The sequence below is a fragment of the Vespula vulgaris genome, chromosome 11 (assembly GCF_905475345.1).
Source record: "Vespula vulgaris chromosome 11, iyVesVulg1.1, whole genome shotgun sequence".
NCBI lineage: Eukaryota > Metazoa > Arthropoda > Insecta > Hymenoptera > Vespidae > Vespula > Vespula vulgaris.
Window position 1 is genome coordinate 2562945 of NC_066596.1, and position 20072 is coordinate 2583016.

The following is a 20072-nucleotide window of genomic DNA, read 5'->3' on the forward strand; positions in this document are numbered from 1 at the left end:
ATCTGTGCCATTAATCGATCGTATCTACAAAAGAGAGAAAGAGAGAGAGGAGAGAGAGAGAGAGAGAGAAAGAGAGAGAAAGAGAGAGAGAGAGTAAAAAGGGAACGAATAAAAAATTGGAAAAATGAATTAACTTCTCCCTCTCTCTCTTTCTCTCGTTTTCTCTTTCTCTCTTTCCACTTCATACGATTTTATTTTTACGAAGAACCTATAAGTTCTAAAACTTTTCATTGATCGTGCATATAAAATTGACAAATACCTACGTACGTATGGAGTCACGTCAAATTGAAAATTTGTTTGGCAGACGAATTACGTTACAATTCGATCTCGCTTGATATCCGCTTTTTTTTTTTTATCCAATCCTTTTTTCCTTTTTTTCTATTTTCGAACGAATCTCGATTATTTCGAATTTACACAGATCGGATTGTACACGCACGAAAAAGTCATCACACAAAAAAAAGTTTTTCTTTCTCTCTCTCTCTCTCTTCATTGTACTATATTATATATATATATATATATGGATGTTATTTATAACGCTATAACCAGAATTTATATTTGAATTCAAAATCAATATCAAACACTTACGCGATGATTTAAAAAAAAATAAGTATTTAAACGAATAGCTAATCATTTTCTAATGAAGATAACTTTTATCGTCCATTGAGAATACATTTATCCCTCTTTTCAAAGCTTACCTTATAAACGTTTAACTCAAGCCAATAAAGAGTTTCGGAAAGCGTACGTTAACTAATAACAAGATAAACGTGATAAAACTTAAATGTTAATACTCAAAGTACATATGTATTATGTAAATTATTGTAAATTCCAATACATGGAAAAGACACGGGGGAGAAAGAGAGAGAGAAAAAGAGAATGAAACGAGTAGCTGGAACGATTCATTTTTAAGCTCGACAAAATGTAACGTGTAACATCGGTAACTTTATTAAATCGCGTCGCATTTACTTAAATTTGCATTGGAAATCATCGCAAATAGCATCGCAGAGGTCAACGGTACGAGCAATTAAGTTCACTGAGTACCGACAGATGTAAACAACGAGGATCCAAAGTGAATTTTAGTGTGATGCTAAACATATGTATGAAAGCTACGTGTTTCGATCATTAATTATATGGACGATATAACCCTGTTTGACTAGCACACAGATGTTCGTTTTCGAAATTTTCTATCTTTTTTTTTTATCTTTTCTTTTCTTTTCTTCCTTTTTTTCTATTCTCCTTTCTCTTTCTCTTAGAAAATTTAAAGATTAGAATATTGTAAAGTTTGAGATCAATTGCCTTTAATATTTCTTCGTAAAATAGATATATGTATAATATTGAAATATCTAAGAAATAACGTAGAGATTGTCCTAAGAAATAGATTTAATTCGATCCCTGTTAAACCGTTAAACACATATCGTCAGAAACGATAATATTCGGGACGCGTTCGCGAACCGCTAATAGAGTAAACGCGTTAAGCGACGTCGACGTGGCATATTCAAATTACGAGTCTCCAAGCGTATTTCGACACGTTCGTCCACACGAAGAGTTTCGTGGGATATAACGAAGTAAGGAAGGAAATACGTGCATACGATAGATACCGACATAACGTAATCGCAAATATTATAAAGACTTAAATTATCACGCGCATATCATATTTTCTTATGAAATTTTTATCTTATCGTTAACAAGGACATTCAAATTGAAATTAAAAGAAAAAAAAAGAAGCAGAAATTTTGTCTATTTATCGGGATCAATATTTTTATTAAGCAATTAATAAATAAATGATCGATATATCATGAAGAATTTTTTGATTGGTATAAATAATTAATTGTCAGGTTTAAGCTTTATGTCATTTATATTATGTACTTATTACTTTATTATAAATTTACTTAAAGCACTTAAAATTCTATTTATTTAAAAATATTGATCGAATAAATATAAAGCAAATCATAATACAAAGCAATCAGAATGGAAATTAATGGGGTATCTTTGTTTGGATTGAACGATATTCAAATTGAAATTAGTATGGATCAATCGGAATCAAAACTTTATCGTACCTTTGTTTTCAATTCTCTGGTGTATCTGAAATAGGATCGGTCGATACTTAAATTAAAATTAATAGAGATCAATATAAAAATTAAAGTCTTACGATATCTTCGTTTCTTATCAATCCTATTTTATACTTATTTCATTCTTTTTAATTCTACTTTAGAATTGGATTACGATAATTAAATTAAATTGAAATTATTATAAACCGATCAGGGACATCTCAATTATCTTTTTTAATTCCATCTTTATATATTTATAAGATAAAATTGTACCGATATTTATTATTTAATTATAATTAATACCAATAACGATAATAAATTATAGACAATCTTGTAATGAAACTCTCGGAAAATTTTTCATTTTATATCTTTAATTCGTTCATCCATCCGTTTGATAAGAAGAACAAAAAAGGAAGACAGGAAAAAAGAAAAATCGAAACAAAACAAAAAATAAAAAGAAAAAGATACTAGCACACCCTGGTTGTATAAAAGGGGTGCATTTAAGAAGTCGATTTCTTGTCTACTCGTGATTTTATTGAAGTTACGAGAGAGAACCTCGAACCGGACACGCCTGGTCGGAACTACTAACATTCTCAATGTATTCCTGACTAGCAATGGAGCGAAGGAAACGCAAAGAAGTGCCAACGGAGCGATTTAAAGTACGATTCCCCGAGTGAATTTCAATGCGATTGCCTATGAGATATTCCCGGGATCGCAATAAACAGCGAATAGAGAAACCTTACAGTCCCGTATCGTATTTTCTCCCATGCGACAACTCGTTGAATGTTTGATCTTTATGAATTTAATCAGCCCCTATTTCTCTCTCTTTTTCTCCCTCCCTCTCTCTCTCTCTCTCTCTCTCTCTCTCTCTCTCTCTCTCTCTCTGTGTGTGTTCCACTCGTTCACGTAATTTCAACATTCGTGACATTTTATAATTATTTTCTCTCATATGACGCGCTTTGTTACCTCATACGATATTACTTTTCTCTGAAGCATGTCACAGAGCGGCAACGCTATTTTGTTCCGACCTTTCGACTTTTAAAAAACTTTTAACAATTTCAAAAGACGTATCTCTGTATACGTTCACAAAACGCTTTAATATTTTTTACCAACGTCAACCATCGTACTAATGGACATTATTATTACTGTTATTATGTTATTATTATTATTATTATTATTATTATTATTATTATTATTTATTTACTTTATTTTTGCCTTTTATAATTACGATCGGACAAAAGGCAAAATATATCTCGTGTATTATCATCAAAAGTGAATTTTTGATAATACAAGAGAAACTGAGATTGACGTGCTAATTATCGTTACGTAGGTTCCATTACAAAGGAAACGAAAATGTTGAAACGAAATGTCAGTCTTCGAAATCGATTTCGTTTTATTTTTCTTTTCCTTTTTAAATAATCTCCATTTTTCTTTTTTTGTAATGTCGAACAATGACACATTGATAATTAAATCGATGAAATAATTTACGCGTTTACACGTAATCGATCGAACGTTTTCAAATGATGTTTTTTTTTTCTTGAACTAAATGAATCAAATAAACTAAATAAGATTATTAATCAATATCAAATCAACATATTGATGATCTTCTTGAACATAACGTTGTATATATATGTATAGTCGAAGCGAATCTCTAATTATTAGATTATCGAGTACCTATATCATCTAAGCAAATACCATAATAGTAGTTTATCAATATCTATTAGGAATCTGTTACCTTTAAGAATAAAGTATTCAATTTTGAGATTTAAACAAAGAGCAGCGTTTAATTTCGATACATTTTTTACGTTTTATCTGACGTTCCTCGATAATATCGACAATTTTTATTACATTCTTCTTGTTCCTCATTGATTACCAGTAAAGAAGAAAACAGAAGTTGTAATGGATGGGGAAAAAATTCATCCGCGATGTAAAAACTTTTCAAGCGCGGCTTTAAAACGGCTCGACATTAAAACGTGATTCAGTATCGTTTCATTGATAATACTGCTTTCATTTCCCTCAATAATTATATATTAAGTTAATGTGCATTTTAAAACGGATTTCGAACGAGAAAATGAAATGATCTGTTACAACGTAAATATATATATATATACACACACATAAAATATTTATTAACTATGTCAATTTACTTTTATATCCATCCTTTTTTTTTTTATCCTTAAAATATATCAGTATTAATTAATAGATATCATTTCATTTTCGAAATTTATTTTAACTCCTCGATACATTATATCAATTAATTTTATCTAGAAATTAATTATACAATTTTCAATGTTGTCAATTATCTCATTCCCACCCACATACGCACACATACACTCTCTTTCTCTCTCTTTTATTCCTAACATTTGTATTAGTCAAACACACACTAAAGATCGGTGAAGTTCACTTTTACTGTTGTTATACTATATTACCGTGTTACAATTCCACAATTATCTAATTTCTCTCTGTATTGCTCATTTGAATGATAACATTTGAAAATCGTCTAGAGAATTAACCATACTCGAGTGACAATCGAATCGTTTTCTCCTGTGAAGCGTAACGAACGTGTTAGCATAGAAGTGAAGAGTTTGGGTGGGCTGAATGAAAGGAATCGCTGGATAAAATTCGGGGAACGAACGTGCTGCAGATCGATTCCGATAAGAGGAGTGAATTGAATTATTTGTTCCGAAATACATATATCTTACTATGTATAACTGTGCATATATATGTATTGTGATGTACAGTATGTTTCACAAATAGTATAACAAACCAGGAACGATTGTTTCATTGATCATGTTGATACGTTAAATCACATAAAAAAAAAAGAAAACAAAACAAAATAAAAAATTATGTTTTAATACACGAAACTTCTTTTTCAAAAATTTAAATAAATTCTATGAAACTGAGATTGATAAAAGTTTCCATGATCGTATGTTATTTATATCGAATCGAATTCGTTGATTATTCATTTTGATAATGATTCTTATTATATAGACAAAAATGAATTTGACATTTTATTATCGTCCAATGCTTATTTGTCAAGTTTGCGTGTTTGATCTCTCTATATTTCTAGACGAGCCAACCTCGTTCTCATCGTGCTTTGTAGTTCCACTCGGTTACACCTTCTGGTTCCATGGACAGCATTACACTTTCCTTCCTTTCCGATAGAACTAACTTTTATATTTTCCGCGTGAGAGAACGAATTATCTTTCGAGCCACTTTACCTCGGAACTGTCTTTGTTTTTACTTATCCTTCTTGAATATTCAACATCGGAACAAAGTAATATCGAAAAATAGATTGAAAAGGTACATGGTATTGTATATAAAATAAAATTGTCGGATTAAAGAGAAGAAAAAAAGAAAAATGAAAAAAAAAGAAAAGAAAAAGGAAATCTTTAACTGAACGATTCAACAAAACGATTAAATTTCCATTTTTTTCTTCTTTTTTGTTTTTATTTATTTATTTATTTATTTTTGTCTTTTTTCATAAATAAAAGCCCTTCGCACATAAATATGTATTTACTATAGAAAATGTATCTTTAAATAAGATTTAGAAATGGTATCGAGAGTCTTGCAAGAAGTTGTTACGTAACATTTTGCATATTTTCTCAGAAATCTTGTAATATGATGAAGTCTCGGCCCAAAGAGCTTAGAAACGAGTGAGAAGTTCGAAAATGAAAGATGCATGGATTCGGTCTCTCTGCGAAGGCAAGGTAAAGCTGAAGTGATTCGGTATATCGTAACTCCTGACCTTTCTACTTGCATTGAGTAAAAGGAAGAGAAATGGCAAGTTTCTGAGAGCAACGCGTCTTAACAAAAATAAGAAATGGCGAAAGAAAATCTCGGAGGATCTTTTTCGTGGATAAATTTTGTCATCCTTTAACTTATATTCAAATAAATAAAAATGTAATCTCTCGAGGTGTAAAATATTTCAGTTCGTTGAAACGATCACGACGACGACGACGAGGATTCATTAAGAGAAAGTTTATTTTTTTAAATAAATAAACTGAATCATGCTACCGTAATAATTTAATAAATAAATAAATAAATAAATAGACAGATGGATAGATAGACAAATGATAGATGAATGAACAATAGTTTCTCTCGGTTTATTCACAATTATAGTTATCTCATTCTGAATGTTTATATTGCATTTGCTTACAATAACGAGAGAACACATTTAGCTTAAAAATGTTTTAGATAAGATTAAAAATGAGATAAAACGTCGAGTTATCGATTACAAATGTACGTACTACGTATTCATAAATAAAAAATAATTCTGTTTATTCATAGAGCGACTCGCATATTTTTCGTACTCTCGAGTTTCATTCGATACATGATAACAAACGATAAAAAATAATAAGAAATCATTTTCTAGTATTTTCTGTAATTTTTAAATTTACTTATCTACTTATTTATTTTTATTTATTTCTATCTATTAATTTTTATTTATTGTTTTATCTATTGCAAATAATATTATCCTTTTTTTTTGGAAGTTTAATTGAAAACTTATCATTTCTAAAGGCCATAGAGATATGTATATATGGAAATATATACCACACGTATTATTGTTATATCATTTATCATTCAAATAGAATATATTTTAATGTATACCTGTTATATCACAGTCTAGTGAACGCAATTCAGGCATCACTCATGCAAACAGTGATTCTCAAATGTAGTGGAAAGCGATAACCAATGCAAAATACCATAGTCTTTAAGCGTTCAACGAGAGTGTTAAAGTTTTCCGTAAATTAGGATATTTTCAGTAAAATAGTTTATCTTTATCTCCCTCCTTCTCTCTCTCTCTCTCTCTTGTTCTCTCTCAGACAAACAAATTAAACGTATATCATTATCGTGAAACATTTCAGAATGAATCGTTTCGAAGTACATACTCTCGTTTTCCTTTCAGTGAAAATGTCGAAATAGCGAAGAGAATCGGGAAAGTTCAGTTAAACGCAAATTGCTCGACACACATATCTACATATGTAGATACATACATGCATATGCATCTACATACATAGTATGTATACATGGAAACGCTAATAAAATAGAATACGTTGAATTCTCTCAAACTCGGACAATTCAGAGAATGTGTATTCACTATCATTGAAGAATAGATTCTCCTCTTATGTTAGTCCAAAGGCAAAGATAAATTGATAATGTGTGTAATGGTACAAATTGTGCTGCTTCCAAAGGTGGTTCCAACTAAGATGGTTCGAAGAGGAGAATCACTTTACACCGTGTCTATGTGCGTGTCTATGTGTATATATGTATGTATGTGTGTATTGATGTATATTTGTATGCGTAGTAATACGTTATGAATGTGCGTGTAACGAGAATGCTTTGTCTACAACTATTAGGATTCACACAACGTCTATGAAGTTTGGGAAATGACGAGGGCGTTAGCTCTGCTGCTATCTGCTTATCGATTAGCTTGTACGTGATTAAACTGCTATGTGATAGGAGTTTGTAAAAAAAAAAGAGAGAAAGAGATTTCTACGATTGAACGAATTTATTCGATCTAACGACGTACGATAAATTAAAAGGAAATTATTTATCGTAGAAAAGGGAAGAAATAAAAAAAAAGAAACGAAGAAGAAAAAAGGAAAGAGCAAAAAAGGAAACATGAAAATCGACGAAATCAACGAGAGTCCTTTTATATTTGGAATTTATGGAAAATTGCAAGTTTATACGTGGTTTGGAAAATTGAAAAACACATTTTCGCCGAGCAAAAAACAATAATTTTTGGTTTTGTTTCATTGTTAGAGAAAATGAATCAAAAGATATAGATCGATAGATTTAAAAATAAATTGGTTCATAGGATATTGAAAATAATTAGTTGATAGGATATTTAAAATAAAATAAAATAAAAGAAGAAGAAAAAAGTGATTAAACGAAGTTAACGATGACATCGTAATCGATTTATTCGTAATCAAACTTTTGCACGCTTTTAGGATTAATTCCAATGGGGAATCGTATTTTCGATCTCAAAGTTCAACCTGAAGGATAGAAATTTTCCTTTCAGACGGAAGTATCTAAAGTTTCTTACGGAAGATCGTCTTAACGATGTGAAATCGATCGAACGTGTTTACGAAAGTCCCATTCCAATTTCAATATCCATTGGGAAGAACGTTGGCATTCAACTGGCAAGGCAATTCTTGTTCTCCGTGTTGGATAATATCAAAGGATTGCTACTTTCATAGGGTTTGCTCAATAGTCGCTCAAGTTTATCGCTTTGCTTTCTTTCTGAGTTAGCCGTGAAGTCGTTTCAAAGATGAAAGATCTAACGAATGTCTCGAACAAATTGCGTTTCTTTTTCTCTCTCTCTCTCTCTCTTTTTCCTTTGTTTTTTCTTCTTTTTCTCTTTTTACTTTTTTTATTTTTATATCCATTTTTTCTTTTTTAATTGCACGATATAACGAGCTTTCTCAGGCGTCGCGATCGCACCTTTTAAATATTTTTCGATTAAAAATTGAAACGGATAAATAGAGCTAGCCTGTCGGAAACATTTTATATAGAGATAATAATTTAAACGAACAATCGAAAGGTACGTACGCAAATGACTATACGAAAGAAAAATTCGATACCAATTAGAATACGTAGAAAATATTTGATAAATTAAAAATATTAACGATCGAATGTTTGTCGAAATTGATACGAATTCTTGAATAAACAGATAACGTTCTCTATTTCAATATTACATTCCTTACAGATGGGAATTTGATATGAAGACCGGTACAGAAAGTGGTTTGCTTCTCTACAACACTGGCCAATCTTCCTACGCTGATTACTTAGGAATCGAATTGTTCGAAGGCAAGATACGACTATTAATGAACAAAGGAAATGGTCCAACGGAGTTAATACATGGTAACGTGGTGTCCGATGGTAAATGGCATCAAATTGTCGTCGACTTTAACCCAAGTGGTATCGGTATAACCGTCGATCGTCAAGAAAAGACGATGGCTTTGCCCTCCGGTGGTAATCGTTACCTGGACTTGGCCGACACGCTCTATATCGGTGGTACGGAACTCAATAAACGTGCCAGAGCACTGGGTAAAGGGCTTAGGTCAGGTGACGTGAGTTATAAGGGTTGTCTCCGTAACATGATGCTGGACAACAAGGAGCTTGGTTTACCCGATGTCAAGGTCAGTCAAGGTATAGTCGTAGGATGCGTTTGGGGATTTCCATGCGTTGAAGCTGATCCATGCGTCAATGATGCTTTATGCGAACAACTGGGCGTCGATTCGTTCAAATGTATTTGCGATCAGCCTCTCTGTATCAAACCAAATTTCGCTGAAGACTATAAGGTTTGATAATCTTCTTCTCGATGCAATTCAATAAACGTTATCATTTGGAATGAAGGACATGTATTTTTCTTTCTCTTAGGTTTACTCGAACGCTAATCTTCCGGTAAATTTGGAGATTCTCTCTCTCTCACCGCTTTCAGTATCGGAAGGAGAACACGTACTCGTTACGAGCGACAACATCGGTATGGTTCTAGACATTGCCAAATACGGCGTCGAAGAGGATGGCGTTGTTTTCAGCTTGGTAACACCACCAACTTATGGAACGTTGGCTTTGGATCTCTTAACTTCAAGAACTGATCGTTCCTTCACTTTGCAAGACATCAATCGCGATAAGGTAATATTATTGTTTCTTTTATTTCTTCTTTGAAGGAAGGGAGATTAGAAAGGAAGAAAAAATGCAGAAGAAGAAAAAGAAGAAGGAAAGAACTGCAATATGTTCTTCATTATATTCCGATAATAATCATGAATTTGGCGAAGCAAAAGAAGTCAAAGATGTTGGTAAAGTCATGCTTAGTCCCGGTTCGTCATACGGCCAGTCTCTATAGATAGTACAGCTTGTAGAGACTAACTTTAGAATCGTTGGGGGCCGATGTGGGGTCGCTCGACTCGATGTGGGGCTGCTCTCGGTTCCTCTCTTCTCTCCGCAAGCCACACTTAATTTATCCAACGACAGTAGCCTATTTATAAACACCGCCACCGCTCATTAATGTTTTTTCCCTTGGATTAAATCGAGCAGATAGTCGCTTATCCCTCGAAACGTTACTCTTCCTGATACTTACCCGAATCCTCTTCCTACAAGCATTATTTAACTAATCGATTACCTTGTAATCGTTTTATTCTTGCCTCGTTACTTCTCGAAATCGACTTGACGAGACGATATGCTGATCATCGTAGTTAACCTTCCGTTACTAATTTTGATTAGGATCGAAGTGGTATCAGCAAAACACACACATACGTACATATATATATAATATATATAATATGTATATATATATATATGTGTGTGTATATTGAACTCCTTCGATAGAATAGATTCTCTAGTCTTGAAACAATCTCAAGTTCGTTGCACTTAGAGTAGCCGTAGATTACATGGTAATTTACGAATTACGTTAACAAAGAGGGTACTTTCATCAAACAGAGAAGCCACATATACCGCACATCACTATGGATAATTCCGAATTCTACGCTTGAAATGAATTCATTGATACATACATATATATAGTACTTCGTTACCAACAAATTCGACTATTCCCTCTGTATAATTCATTGGTAATGATTTCCGTGAAATCAATTATGCGAAACAGAGTAGAGGAGTTTCGTTTTAATTCGGGGTTAAGTACCGTACTACGAGTTAACTTTGCGTAGATAGCTAATTAACCGTACAGATATAACTCGATGAATTTACAGAAAGTATATATTTTCAAACGAGTCCTCGAGTCAAGTTATTTCAGGGATATTGGATTTCAAAGAGAATTCAATAAAGTACACTATTCGTGTACATTCGTTCGTTAGTTAGTTTAGTTCATTCGTTCGTTCGTTTGTTCGTTCGTTCGTTGGTTGGTTCGTCCGTTCGTTCGTTCGTTCGTTCGTTCGTTCGTTCATTCGTTTGTGACTATGCGTTAACTGTAACATACTATACCATTGTGTGAATAATTCCACCGATGTAAACGGTATAATAATTTGTTCTGCGGAAAGGTGTATGGTTAATAACGGTATATATATATACCTGTATGGTGGTTACCCTTATGACAGATACAGTACATGCACGATGGAAGCGAAACCACAGAAGATAGCATGATACTGGAACTGACGTTAGTGGCAGGAAGGGGATACACGCTTCCAGGATATCTCCGAGGAAGACTTAGGTTTCCTCTTCATGTCAACGTCACCCCTGTCAATGACCCACCACTTTTGGAAATACCAACGGCAAAAGTGCTACGATTGGCTCAAGTAAGTATTTCATGGTGATATATTTCAAGAAGCAAATTTGTCCTAATTCAAATAAGAATTTTATAAAAATTAAATCTATTTGACAATCATATTTGAAGACATTGATAGTTATTATCAAATGGGAATAGTTCAAATAAAATCTGTTAAGATAATGTACTGATTATCTATAATCACTACAGTGGGATTAAGTTATTAAAGATTTTTATTTCTTCTCTTTCTCTTTCTCTCTCTCTAGTTTTGCATATAATAACTCTCATGGGTTAATCGAGGTCAAGCGAAGTCTTTTTTGTTCCCCCTACCAGGTCGTAGAGAGAAAGAGAGAGAGAGAGAGCGTGACAATTATGCCGCAACGAGATCGATTTTCCTGTAAGCTACTAAACGATATTAATGAAATAGTGGAATGGCTCTTAAACGAAACGAAGATTCCTTAACTCTGACGTAAATCGTTTCTTATGAAAATTATCAAAGCTTTCTAAATTGGTTGAAAGCAAAAAATTGTACCACTTTTTACCGTAACCTTTTTATTTGTCTCGTTCGCCTCGGCTAACCAATTAATCTTTTAACCGGTGCTTGCTTCTAACAGGGCACCAGAAAAACTCTAACAAAAGAATTAATTTGGGCCATTGACGCGGATACTCCGTCGGAAACGCTGGTCTACACGGTCTTGCGCACTGACACTGATGCTGGACATATCGAAAGAGTTACTTATCCCTCTAAGCCGATCGACACCTTCACGCAAGCCGAATTGATGCAAGGGCTGATCGCTTATGTACACCGTGGCAACGGTAAACACTATCATTGATTTCATTATTTAAATGAAACTAAGTTGAATTCTAAAATTCCATTAATGCCAACGTATCGTAATAAATTCGTTCATGATTTTATTTATGATACAACGATAGTTAGAGTCATCATAAATCGCTACAAGAAATAATACAATGGTAACTTCGACCATTAAAAAGCTTAATCCATTTGTTGAAGCGATAAAAAAGTTATATTCGAAGTTCACTTCTATCACAGATGAGAAATCATACGTCACGATTATGATCAATATAAATATCGACAGATCTATCCGACAATAGAATCGGAATAGAGAAATGCAATTTCTAGCTTGCAAGTAATAATAATAATAATAAAATCGCGGTTTAATTGGATTTTTGAAAACAATTTCAGCGAAACCGAATGCTATGCTGGGTTTGCAAGTAAGCGATGGAATTGAAAGCAGTCAGCCAGCATACCTACGAGTCTCGGCTTACCCGCTACAGATTAAACTTCTGCATAACACCGGATTGGTCGTGGTGCATCGATCCTTCTCTTATTTAACGCCAGCGAATTTGTCATTTATAACGAATTCCGACGACAGTACGATCGACATACGTTATGATATCAGTACGTCACCTCAATACGGCACGTTGCAAAAGCTGAAAGACGTTTCAAGCAGCTGGCAAAACGCTGATCATTTCACTAGTCGTGACGTGGATCTACATACGATCCGTTACCTTCACAATATCGGTAGTCCAACGCAAGACGAATTCAAATTTCAAGCTAGCGTTCGCGAGGTTAAAACTCAACAGACCTTTGATTTTCGTATTACCTTCATCGATCTCGAATTAAAAGAGATCAAGAGAATTCCCGTTAATTTTACAAATACCGCAGAGGCAATCGTAACCGGGCAAAATCTCAAGTACCAAACCAATCCATTGATCACATCACCGAACAAAATATTATTTACATTAAACGGTGGACCGAGATATGGCGAGCTCTTGGTAACGAGACGAAAGATAAATGCTGGCGATAGTTTCACGCAAGAGGATGTAGATACGGGTAAAGTACGATATCGTTTGTACAGAAGAGCCTACTCGATTATTCACGACGAATTAGCGTTTAGGGTAAGTGCACCACAATGCATCGATATACTATCGACGTTATCCCTGAAACATCATTTGGCGAAAAACAACAAGCCCGTTGAAGGAACGGAAACCTTGAAGATCGAGGAAGGTTCGAAAGTAGCTTTAAAAATGATACGTACGAATACCATGGATTATGGTGTGTCCACCTTGATTTATAATCTCACGATAAATCCACGTCACGGTTGGCTGGTCGTATTAAATCGAACGAAGTCACAAATTCGAAGCAACGCTACGTACTTCACTTCCGAGGAATTGCTTTCTCAAACGGTTTATTACATCCACGATGATTCCGAGACAAAGGAAGACTCCTTCGAATTCATTGGCGTTGCCTTGGATTCCATAGATTTTATGTACGTTGGACGTTTTCGTATCGAAGTTATTATGAAGAACGACAATCCACCTGAACGAATAGTCAACAAGATCTTTCACGTGGTATCCAAGGGAGAAAAATTGATAACTAATAAAGATCTTGCCTATATCGACAAAGACATTAATACCAAACCTAGTGATATCAAGTACACGCGTAAAGATAACGGGAAGAGTGGCATTTATAAAATAACCGATCCTTCCGTACAAATTCGTGAGTTTACACAAAAGAATATAGACGACGAAAGAATACTCTTCAGACATTATGGCGATGATTGTGAGAAACTCGAATACACCGTCAGCGATGGCCACTTCCATACTGATGGTATCCTCGAAATCGAAGCAAGTCCACCTTATATCAGATTGAAGGAAAGTAATGGATCCATCGTTCAATTTAACAGAAGCGTTGTATTTCGGTCAAAGGAATTAGAGATCGAAACGAACGTTTACATGCTTGAAAAAGAAGTCAAATACGCGATCTTGGAGAAACCTAAATACGGAATACTTTTAAAACACACGAAAGAGACTACCACGTTTACCGGAGAGGATCTGATCCATAGTTCAATATCCTATCGACACATGGGCTCGTCGTTGAATAAGGACGACTTTAAGTTCAAAATTTCAGCTAAGGGTGCAGAAACCGAAGGCATCTTTACGATTAAAGTTTATCCAGCAAGTTATTGGGAAGCCATGACAGTTCTGAACAACAAAACGATCTTTGTCGAGGAGTCAACGAGTCTCCTGATAAATAGAAAGAGCTTGGAGATAATGCACCCGAAAATTTCGCCTTCCGAAATAATTTATTTCCTACGGGATTGGCCACAAAATGGTTATCTGGAAGTTCAGAGTCACGATGAACATGCCGAGGAAAGTAAGGAAGAGTATGTTGGTAATTGGGTCAAACAATTCGATCAAGCTCTCATAAACGACGGTCGTCTATTTTACGTTCAATCTGTGACGAATCAAACGAATGATAAGTTTGTGGTTGATGTTACGAATGGTATCATGTGGATGTATGCTCTGAGCGTGAACATTATTATAGTTCCTGACAAACTTTACGTCGAGGCTAAGAATCTAAATGTGGTTGAAGGTAAAAGCGTGATTCTGGATGAAACTGATTTTATCGTGATAACTTCGTATTACGCTGGTAAGGTCACAGATTATCGTATAGTTGAGAAACCAAAGCACGGCGTTGTCATCGATTCTACGAAAAATTCGCAAATTAAAAAGTTTCCTCAAAAACATTTGAACTCTGGTGTCATATTGTACAAACACAACGGCGATGAGTTTTCAAAAGATTCGTTCAAAATGGTCGTCATCGCTGGGGATAAGATCAGTGAGCCCTTTGACGTTTGGATCGTGGTCCAACCTATCAACGACGAAGTGCCTGTCCTTGTGAATAAAACTAAATTGAACGTTTGGCAAGGTGGTTCGGTCATCTTGATGTCTTCTTACTTGGCTGCTACAGACAATGATACCGTTCCAAGCGAGATAACGTTTAATGTAACCAGTATGAAAAATGGATACATTTCTATGCTAGGATCTGATATAGAGATTTATACTTTTACTCAACAACAAATTGATGATTCCAAAATCGTTTTTACGCATACCAGTAAGTATCGATAACAAATATTATAATAACGTTGCGTGACCAATATTGGATAAGTTAAATGTTAATCATTTTCAACTTGAATATTCCTTTCAGATGGTTCTGAAGCGGAATTTAGCTTCGTGTTAAACGACGGTGTGCATACGACAGAGGCGTATGGTATATCGATTGTGGCAAAGCCCGTACGATTAACCGTGGAACAAAATGTCGCGTTAAATGTCTTTCCCTTAACAAGAAAAGTTATTTCGAACAAGCTTTTGTTAATAAGGTGTTCAGACGAAGCCAGAGAAATAAGGTACAATGTACGAAACGGTCCACACTTGGGAAAAATCATTATGGAGAGCGGTGAAGGTGTATGGCTCGAGGTCGATCGATTTACTCAGAAAGACATAAACGACAGCAAAGTTTTTTATGAACATAGAATACGGTTCATGGATTTAGCAGCCAACGACTCGTTCACGTTCGATGTCGAAGCCCATTATACTGGATCTATAACGAATCAGGTAAAGAACAAAAAGAGACAATCTATTTTCTAAATAATACTATTTTAATGACGGAATAAAATTCTAATCAAAACAAATTCGATCCTAGGTTTTTCACATAGACATCTCTGTCTCGAGTGGTGGCTTGGATAGATACGTTTCAGCTAAAACTGTCAGAGTCGAGGAAGGTGGTTCCGCTCAAGTTATTATGAACATCAGTGGAATAATAAGTTTCCTTCAAACGAACGCTGGCATAAACAAACCTGCTGTATTATCAAGACTGGTCAATCAACCGAGTCATGGTCATGTGATGTTGCTACCAGATCTCAACGTGACTACCTTTACACAGCCTCAAATCGAAGGTGGAAAAATCGCGTATTATCACGATCATTCGGATACATTGGAAGATCGGATTTTCTTTTCGTTGTACTTAACACCTGGACATGTTTTATTGTGTAACACAAGTATACCGGTGATAATCGAGCCCATCAACGATGAACCCTTCAAACTTATTACCAACGCACCGTACCTAACCGTTGTTCAAAATCAAAATCAAACTATTACACGGGACAATCTATTAACGGTCGACCCTGATACTCCAGCTGAAGAAATCATTTATGACGTTATATCAGGACCTACTTTTGGCAGACTATTGCTTTTACCTTTCGATCAGAACAGTTCGGAAGTTCAGCAAGTGAATAAATTCTCACAACTCGACGTGGATTCTAACAGGTTGGTTTACGAGCACAATGGCCCCTTGCAAGCTGCCTCTTTCTATTTTAGAGTCTGGGACGGTCGTTTCAATCCAACTTATACAGTTTTCAACGTCCACGTTCTGGCAATCCGTTTGAATGTGACGGTACCAAGTCCAGTGAAATTACAACAAGGCTCGAACGTAGCGTCGATATCGGAAGACAACGTGAAACTCGACACAAATGCAAGACAGGATTTAGTGATCTACGAAGTAACAACCAATCCGAAGCACGGTGTGCTTTATGTAAGGGATGCCGCTGCAACGAACTTCAAACAGACGGATTTATTATCCGAAAGTGTAATGTTTTTACAGACGGACATGACAGTTTCCAATGATAGTTTGGAATTGTCAGCTCGTTTAAGCGGTTTTGAACAACAACATATTCGCGTTAAAATCAGAGTGGTCCCGTTGATGATAATTAATCCAATGATAGCATTGATGGGAGAGAAAAATCAGATAACTCTGCAACACATGGATGCAACACCTTTGGCAAAACTCACCAGCAGCAATCCGGTCTACACTATCATCAGAAAACCAAAGTATGGAAAGATCAAGAGAATCATAAGAAGTTCCTCGACTTCAGGAGAAAAAAGGGGAACGCGTGAGAGAGAGATCGGAAGATTCTCTCATCAAGAGATCGTCTCTGGTGTTATATATCTAGTCTGTAAAAAAGTACCAAGTATGGAATACGAAGGAGTAAGTGACAGTTTCGCATTTATTCTAGCAGCCTCGATATTTCAACCAGCGGCTGGTGAATTCGAGATACGCGTTAAATTCGACATGGACGATTACAACAGCACTTTGGCAGGTCCTATGGATCCCATCGGTCACGAGGGTGAAATGGCAATCGCACCTAACATGAGTAACGACTATTTGCTCATTTTGGGCATGTTGCTTGGTGCTTTTCTCTTAAGTATCATCGTTATAATCACGATCAGGTGTAGACACAATCGATACAAACGTACCGAAGAAGACAAACCTGAGACAACGCCATCGGTTGGTGTAATGCCCTTACCAAGGCCACCTGATCATCTAATGCCAACGACACCTCATCTCAAACGTTTCGCAAATGAACACGGCACGATAACATCCAGCACGCCATTACCAGTTTTACCAAGTATGACTTCGACCTTACCGCAGTGCAAGGTAATACCACTGAACCCTCTGGAAAGTATAACAGGTTCAGAGGTTGACGTATCTGCGAGGTATCCTTACGGTGTTGCGGACGGTGACGAATGGAGCAGCTTTGACACGTCAGATCTACCTTGTCAATCGGCCACTACACAAAGAACCAATAATCCTTTACTGAGGAGAAATCAGTATTGGGTCTAGCAGGAGGAGCAGCCTTCGGGCCGCAAACGAAACAAACTGTAGCGCTTCCAAATACTCGCTTAGAAGACTGTCTTTGTTACGAATATCGGGACGATTATTCGATATTATTGTCTCAGCGTGCCTAAAAGGGAAGTTAATCGATAAAAATCGTGTACATTGATAATATACAATGATGAATACGTCATAATAGAAAGATATTCTTTCTTCGAGGTCGACAATTAATACGAGACTTTCCTATAATGGCAATACGAGTATATACATATGTATGTAGGTTGCGTATGTAATCTCTAATTGAGAGATACGGACGAAACGGACGATATTTATACCGTCTCTCTTTTTTCTTTGTCTAAGAGAAAAAAAAAAGAAAGAAAGATATATCTACTATTGTCCGTGATTATGATATTCGTCACTACGAAGGACTCGATGTGCCTAAATGAGAAATCGACTTTTTACCGAAACCTGTTAACTTACATTTTTGCTAATATATGTATGTATGTATATGACTTCGGTCAAACGAAAATATTCATGCGAAGTCTTCGGCCTTACTTATCGTCGCTACATTGGAATCATCCCCGTCTACCTCGGCCATTATCGATTTCAAAACGAATAACTCACTGTAATCCTTTTCTTTACACGATCATATTCAATCGATACATTTTAAATGTAATATAAAAACCGACCGTGAGAAAAAATTTTATTCATCGCAGAAAAGAAATTACGTATGTATGTACTTAAAAGAACTCCTCTGTGTATCAGTTTGGCGAACTGTTGGGATACGAGGGCCAAATTATATTATCGAAGACTGACAAGCCACACCGAGATTTATTAGGATGTTATTGTTCGCAAATATGTGTAAATAATTAAGTATAATCTGTGAGAAAGAGAGAGAGAGAAAGAGAGAGAGAGAGAGCGAGAACGAGAGAGAGCGAGAGAGAGAGAGAGAGAGAAGAGAACAGAACAACGTATGTATGTATTTATCCATGTATTTATCCCATTTTTAAAAATGGACGAACTATCTGCAGGTTACATTGAAAGAATTTTGTGAACCCATAAAGTTACATACCTTGGGACATACGAGGGAGAATCATCTTCGAAAGCTCGCGTTATGCACATATCTTTTACACTGCACTATTTTGTAATTCGAATTTTTACTTGCATTTCATTCGGAAAATAGAACAGTGTGTATTTATAATCTTGAAAAAAAAAATTAAGAAAAAAGAAAAAAGAGGAAAAAGCAAAAACAAAAAAAAAAGATAGAAAGCAAAAGAATGAAGAGAAATTAATGAAAATTTTGATTAAAAAAGATTATCGGTTCTACGAAGAAATGTTAACACTGGGAATTTCACGTTCGACAGAATATTATGTAAAATTTAAGAAACCTTAAGCTACATTGAAAAATATCTTAATTGCTTTGTTAATATCACGATGATCTTTGATAGAAATTCGATAGGTTAGATATCTTAACGATTAGATGTAACACGACGAATTATTATTTATCGTACTACGAAAATCAATGTTTCAAATCTTTTATTTGAATGATTTTCAAAAACTGAAAAAATGGAAAGAATTTTAATCTCGTCGTTTTACATACGCATAACAATCTTGCCCGTCGGGATAAAGAAAAAATAAATAAATGGTATAAAGTTAAAATTAAATCGTACGCGTATTTCAGTATTATATTAGTATCGTAAATTTATCAATGTTAATCGGAAATTAAGAAGCTAATATATCGTATACATACGTGTTGATTCGAAGAATTTTAACGATTACGTTTTAAAGCCTTCACACGAATTTACGGTGACCTTAATTAACGACGACTTTGATAATGGACCCTTGTAGGGATTGTACGATTCGTAAAAACGCTCTTATGTGAATGTTAATAATAGAAATTTAATGATTATACGTAAATCATAATCGTATGTACGTAGCGAATACTGTTTTCACAAATTCATAGCATATACAATAAAATAATATTTCTATCGAGAATTATCCGATAATATTATCCGATAACCCAATAATATTATCTAATAATCCGATAAGAATAAAAATTAATGAATATGCTAGAAAGAAAAACAGTTAGGCTTTTTTACATCCACCAAATGAACCGATCCGAGTGCCAAAACTTCTATATTAATCTTGTAATATATAGTTATTCATAGGAATGTATTTTCCCTGCTGACTGAATGCATAACTCTTGTAATTCTAATAAAATGAATGTGCGATGTTAATTAACATGATAGTAAATACGTAGTTACGGTCACTTATCGTATTTTTTTCTTGATGATAACGATGAAGATAAAGGAACGTGAGAAAAACT

The 20072-nt window shown here is 34.8% G+C and overlaps 1 protein-coding gene across 12 annotated transcripts in view; it reads left to right on the forward strand.

The window, feature by feature from the left end:
- Positions 1–20015, forward strand: part of LOC127067761 (chondroitin sulfate proteoglycan 4) — an 81845-nt gene extending 61830 nt beyond the window's left edge. For all 12 annotated transcript variants that reach the window (XM_051003084.1, XM_051003076.1, XM_051003078.1 and 9 more), the window contains 7 exons: positions 8758–9352; positions 9432–9686; positions 11105–11302; positions 11886–12087; positions 12476–15190; positions 15284–15690; positions 15779–20015. In XM_051003084.1, the coding sequence (XP_050859041.1) occupies positions 8758–9352; positions 9432–9686; positions 11105–11302; positions 11886–12087; positions 12476–15190; positions 15284–15690; positions 15779–17755 (6349 nt within the window). In that variant the 3' untranslated portion in view covers positions 17756–20015. The remainder of the gene's footprint in view (positions 1–8757; positions 9353–9431; positions 9687–11104; positions 11303–11885; positions 12088–12475; positions 15191–15283; positions 15691–15778) is intronic.
- Positions 20016–20072: the final 57 nt, after the last annotated feature.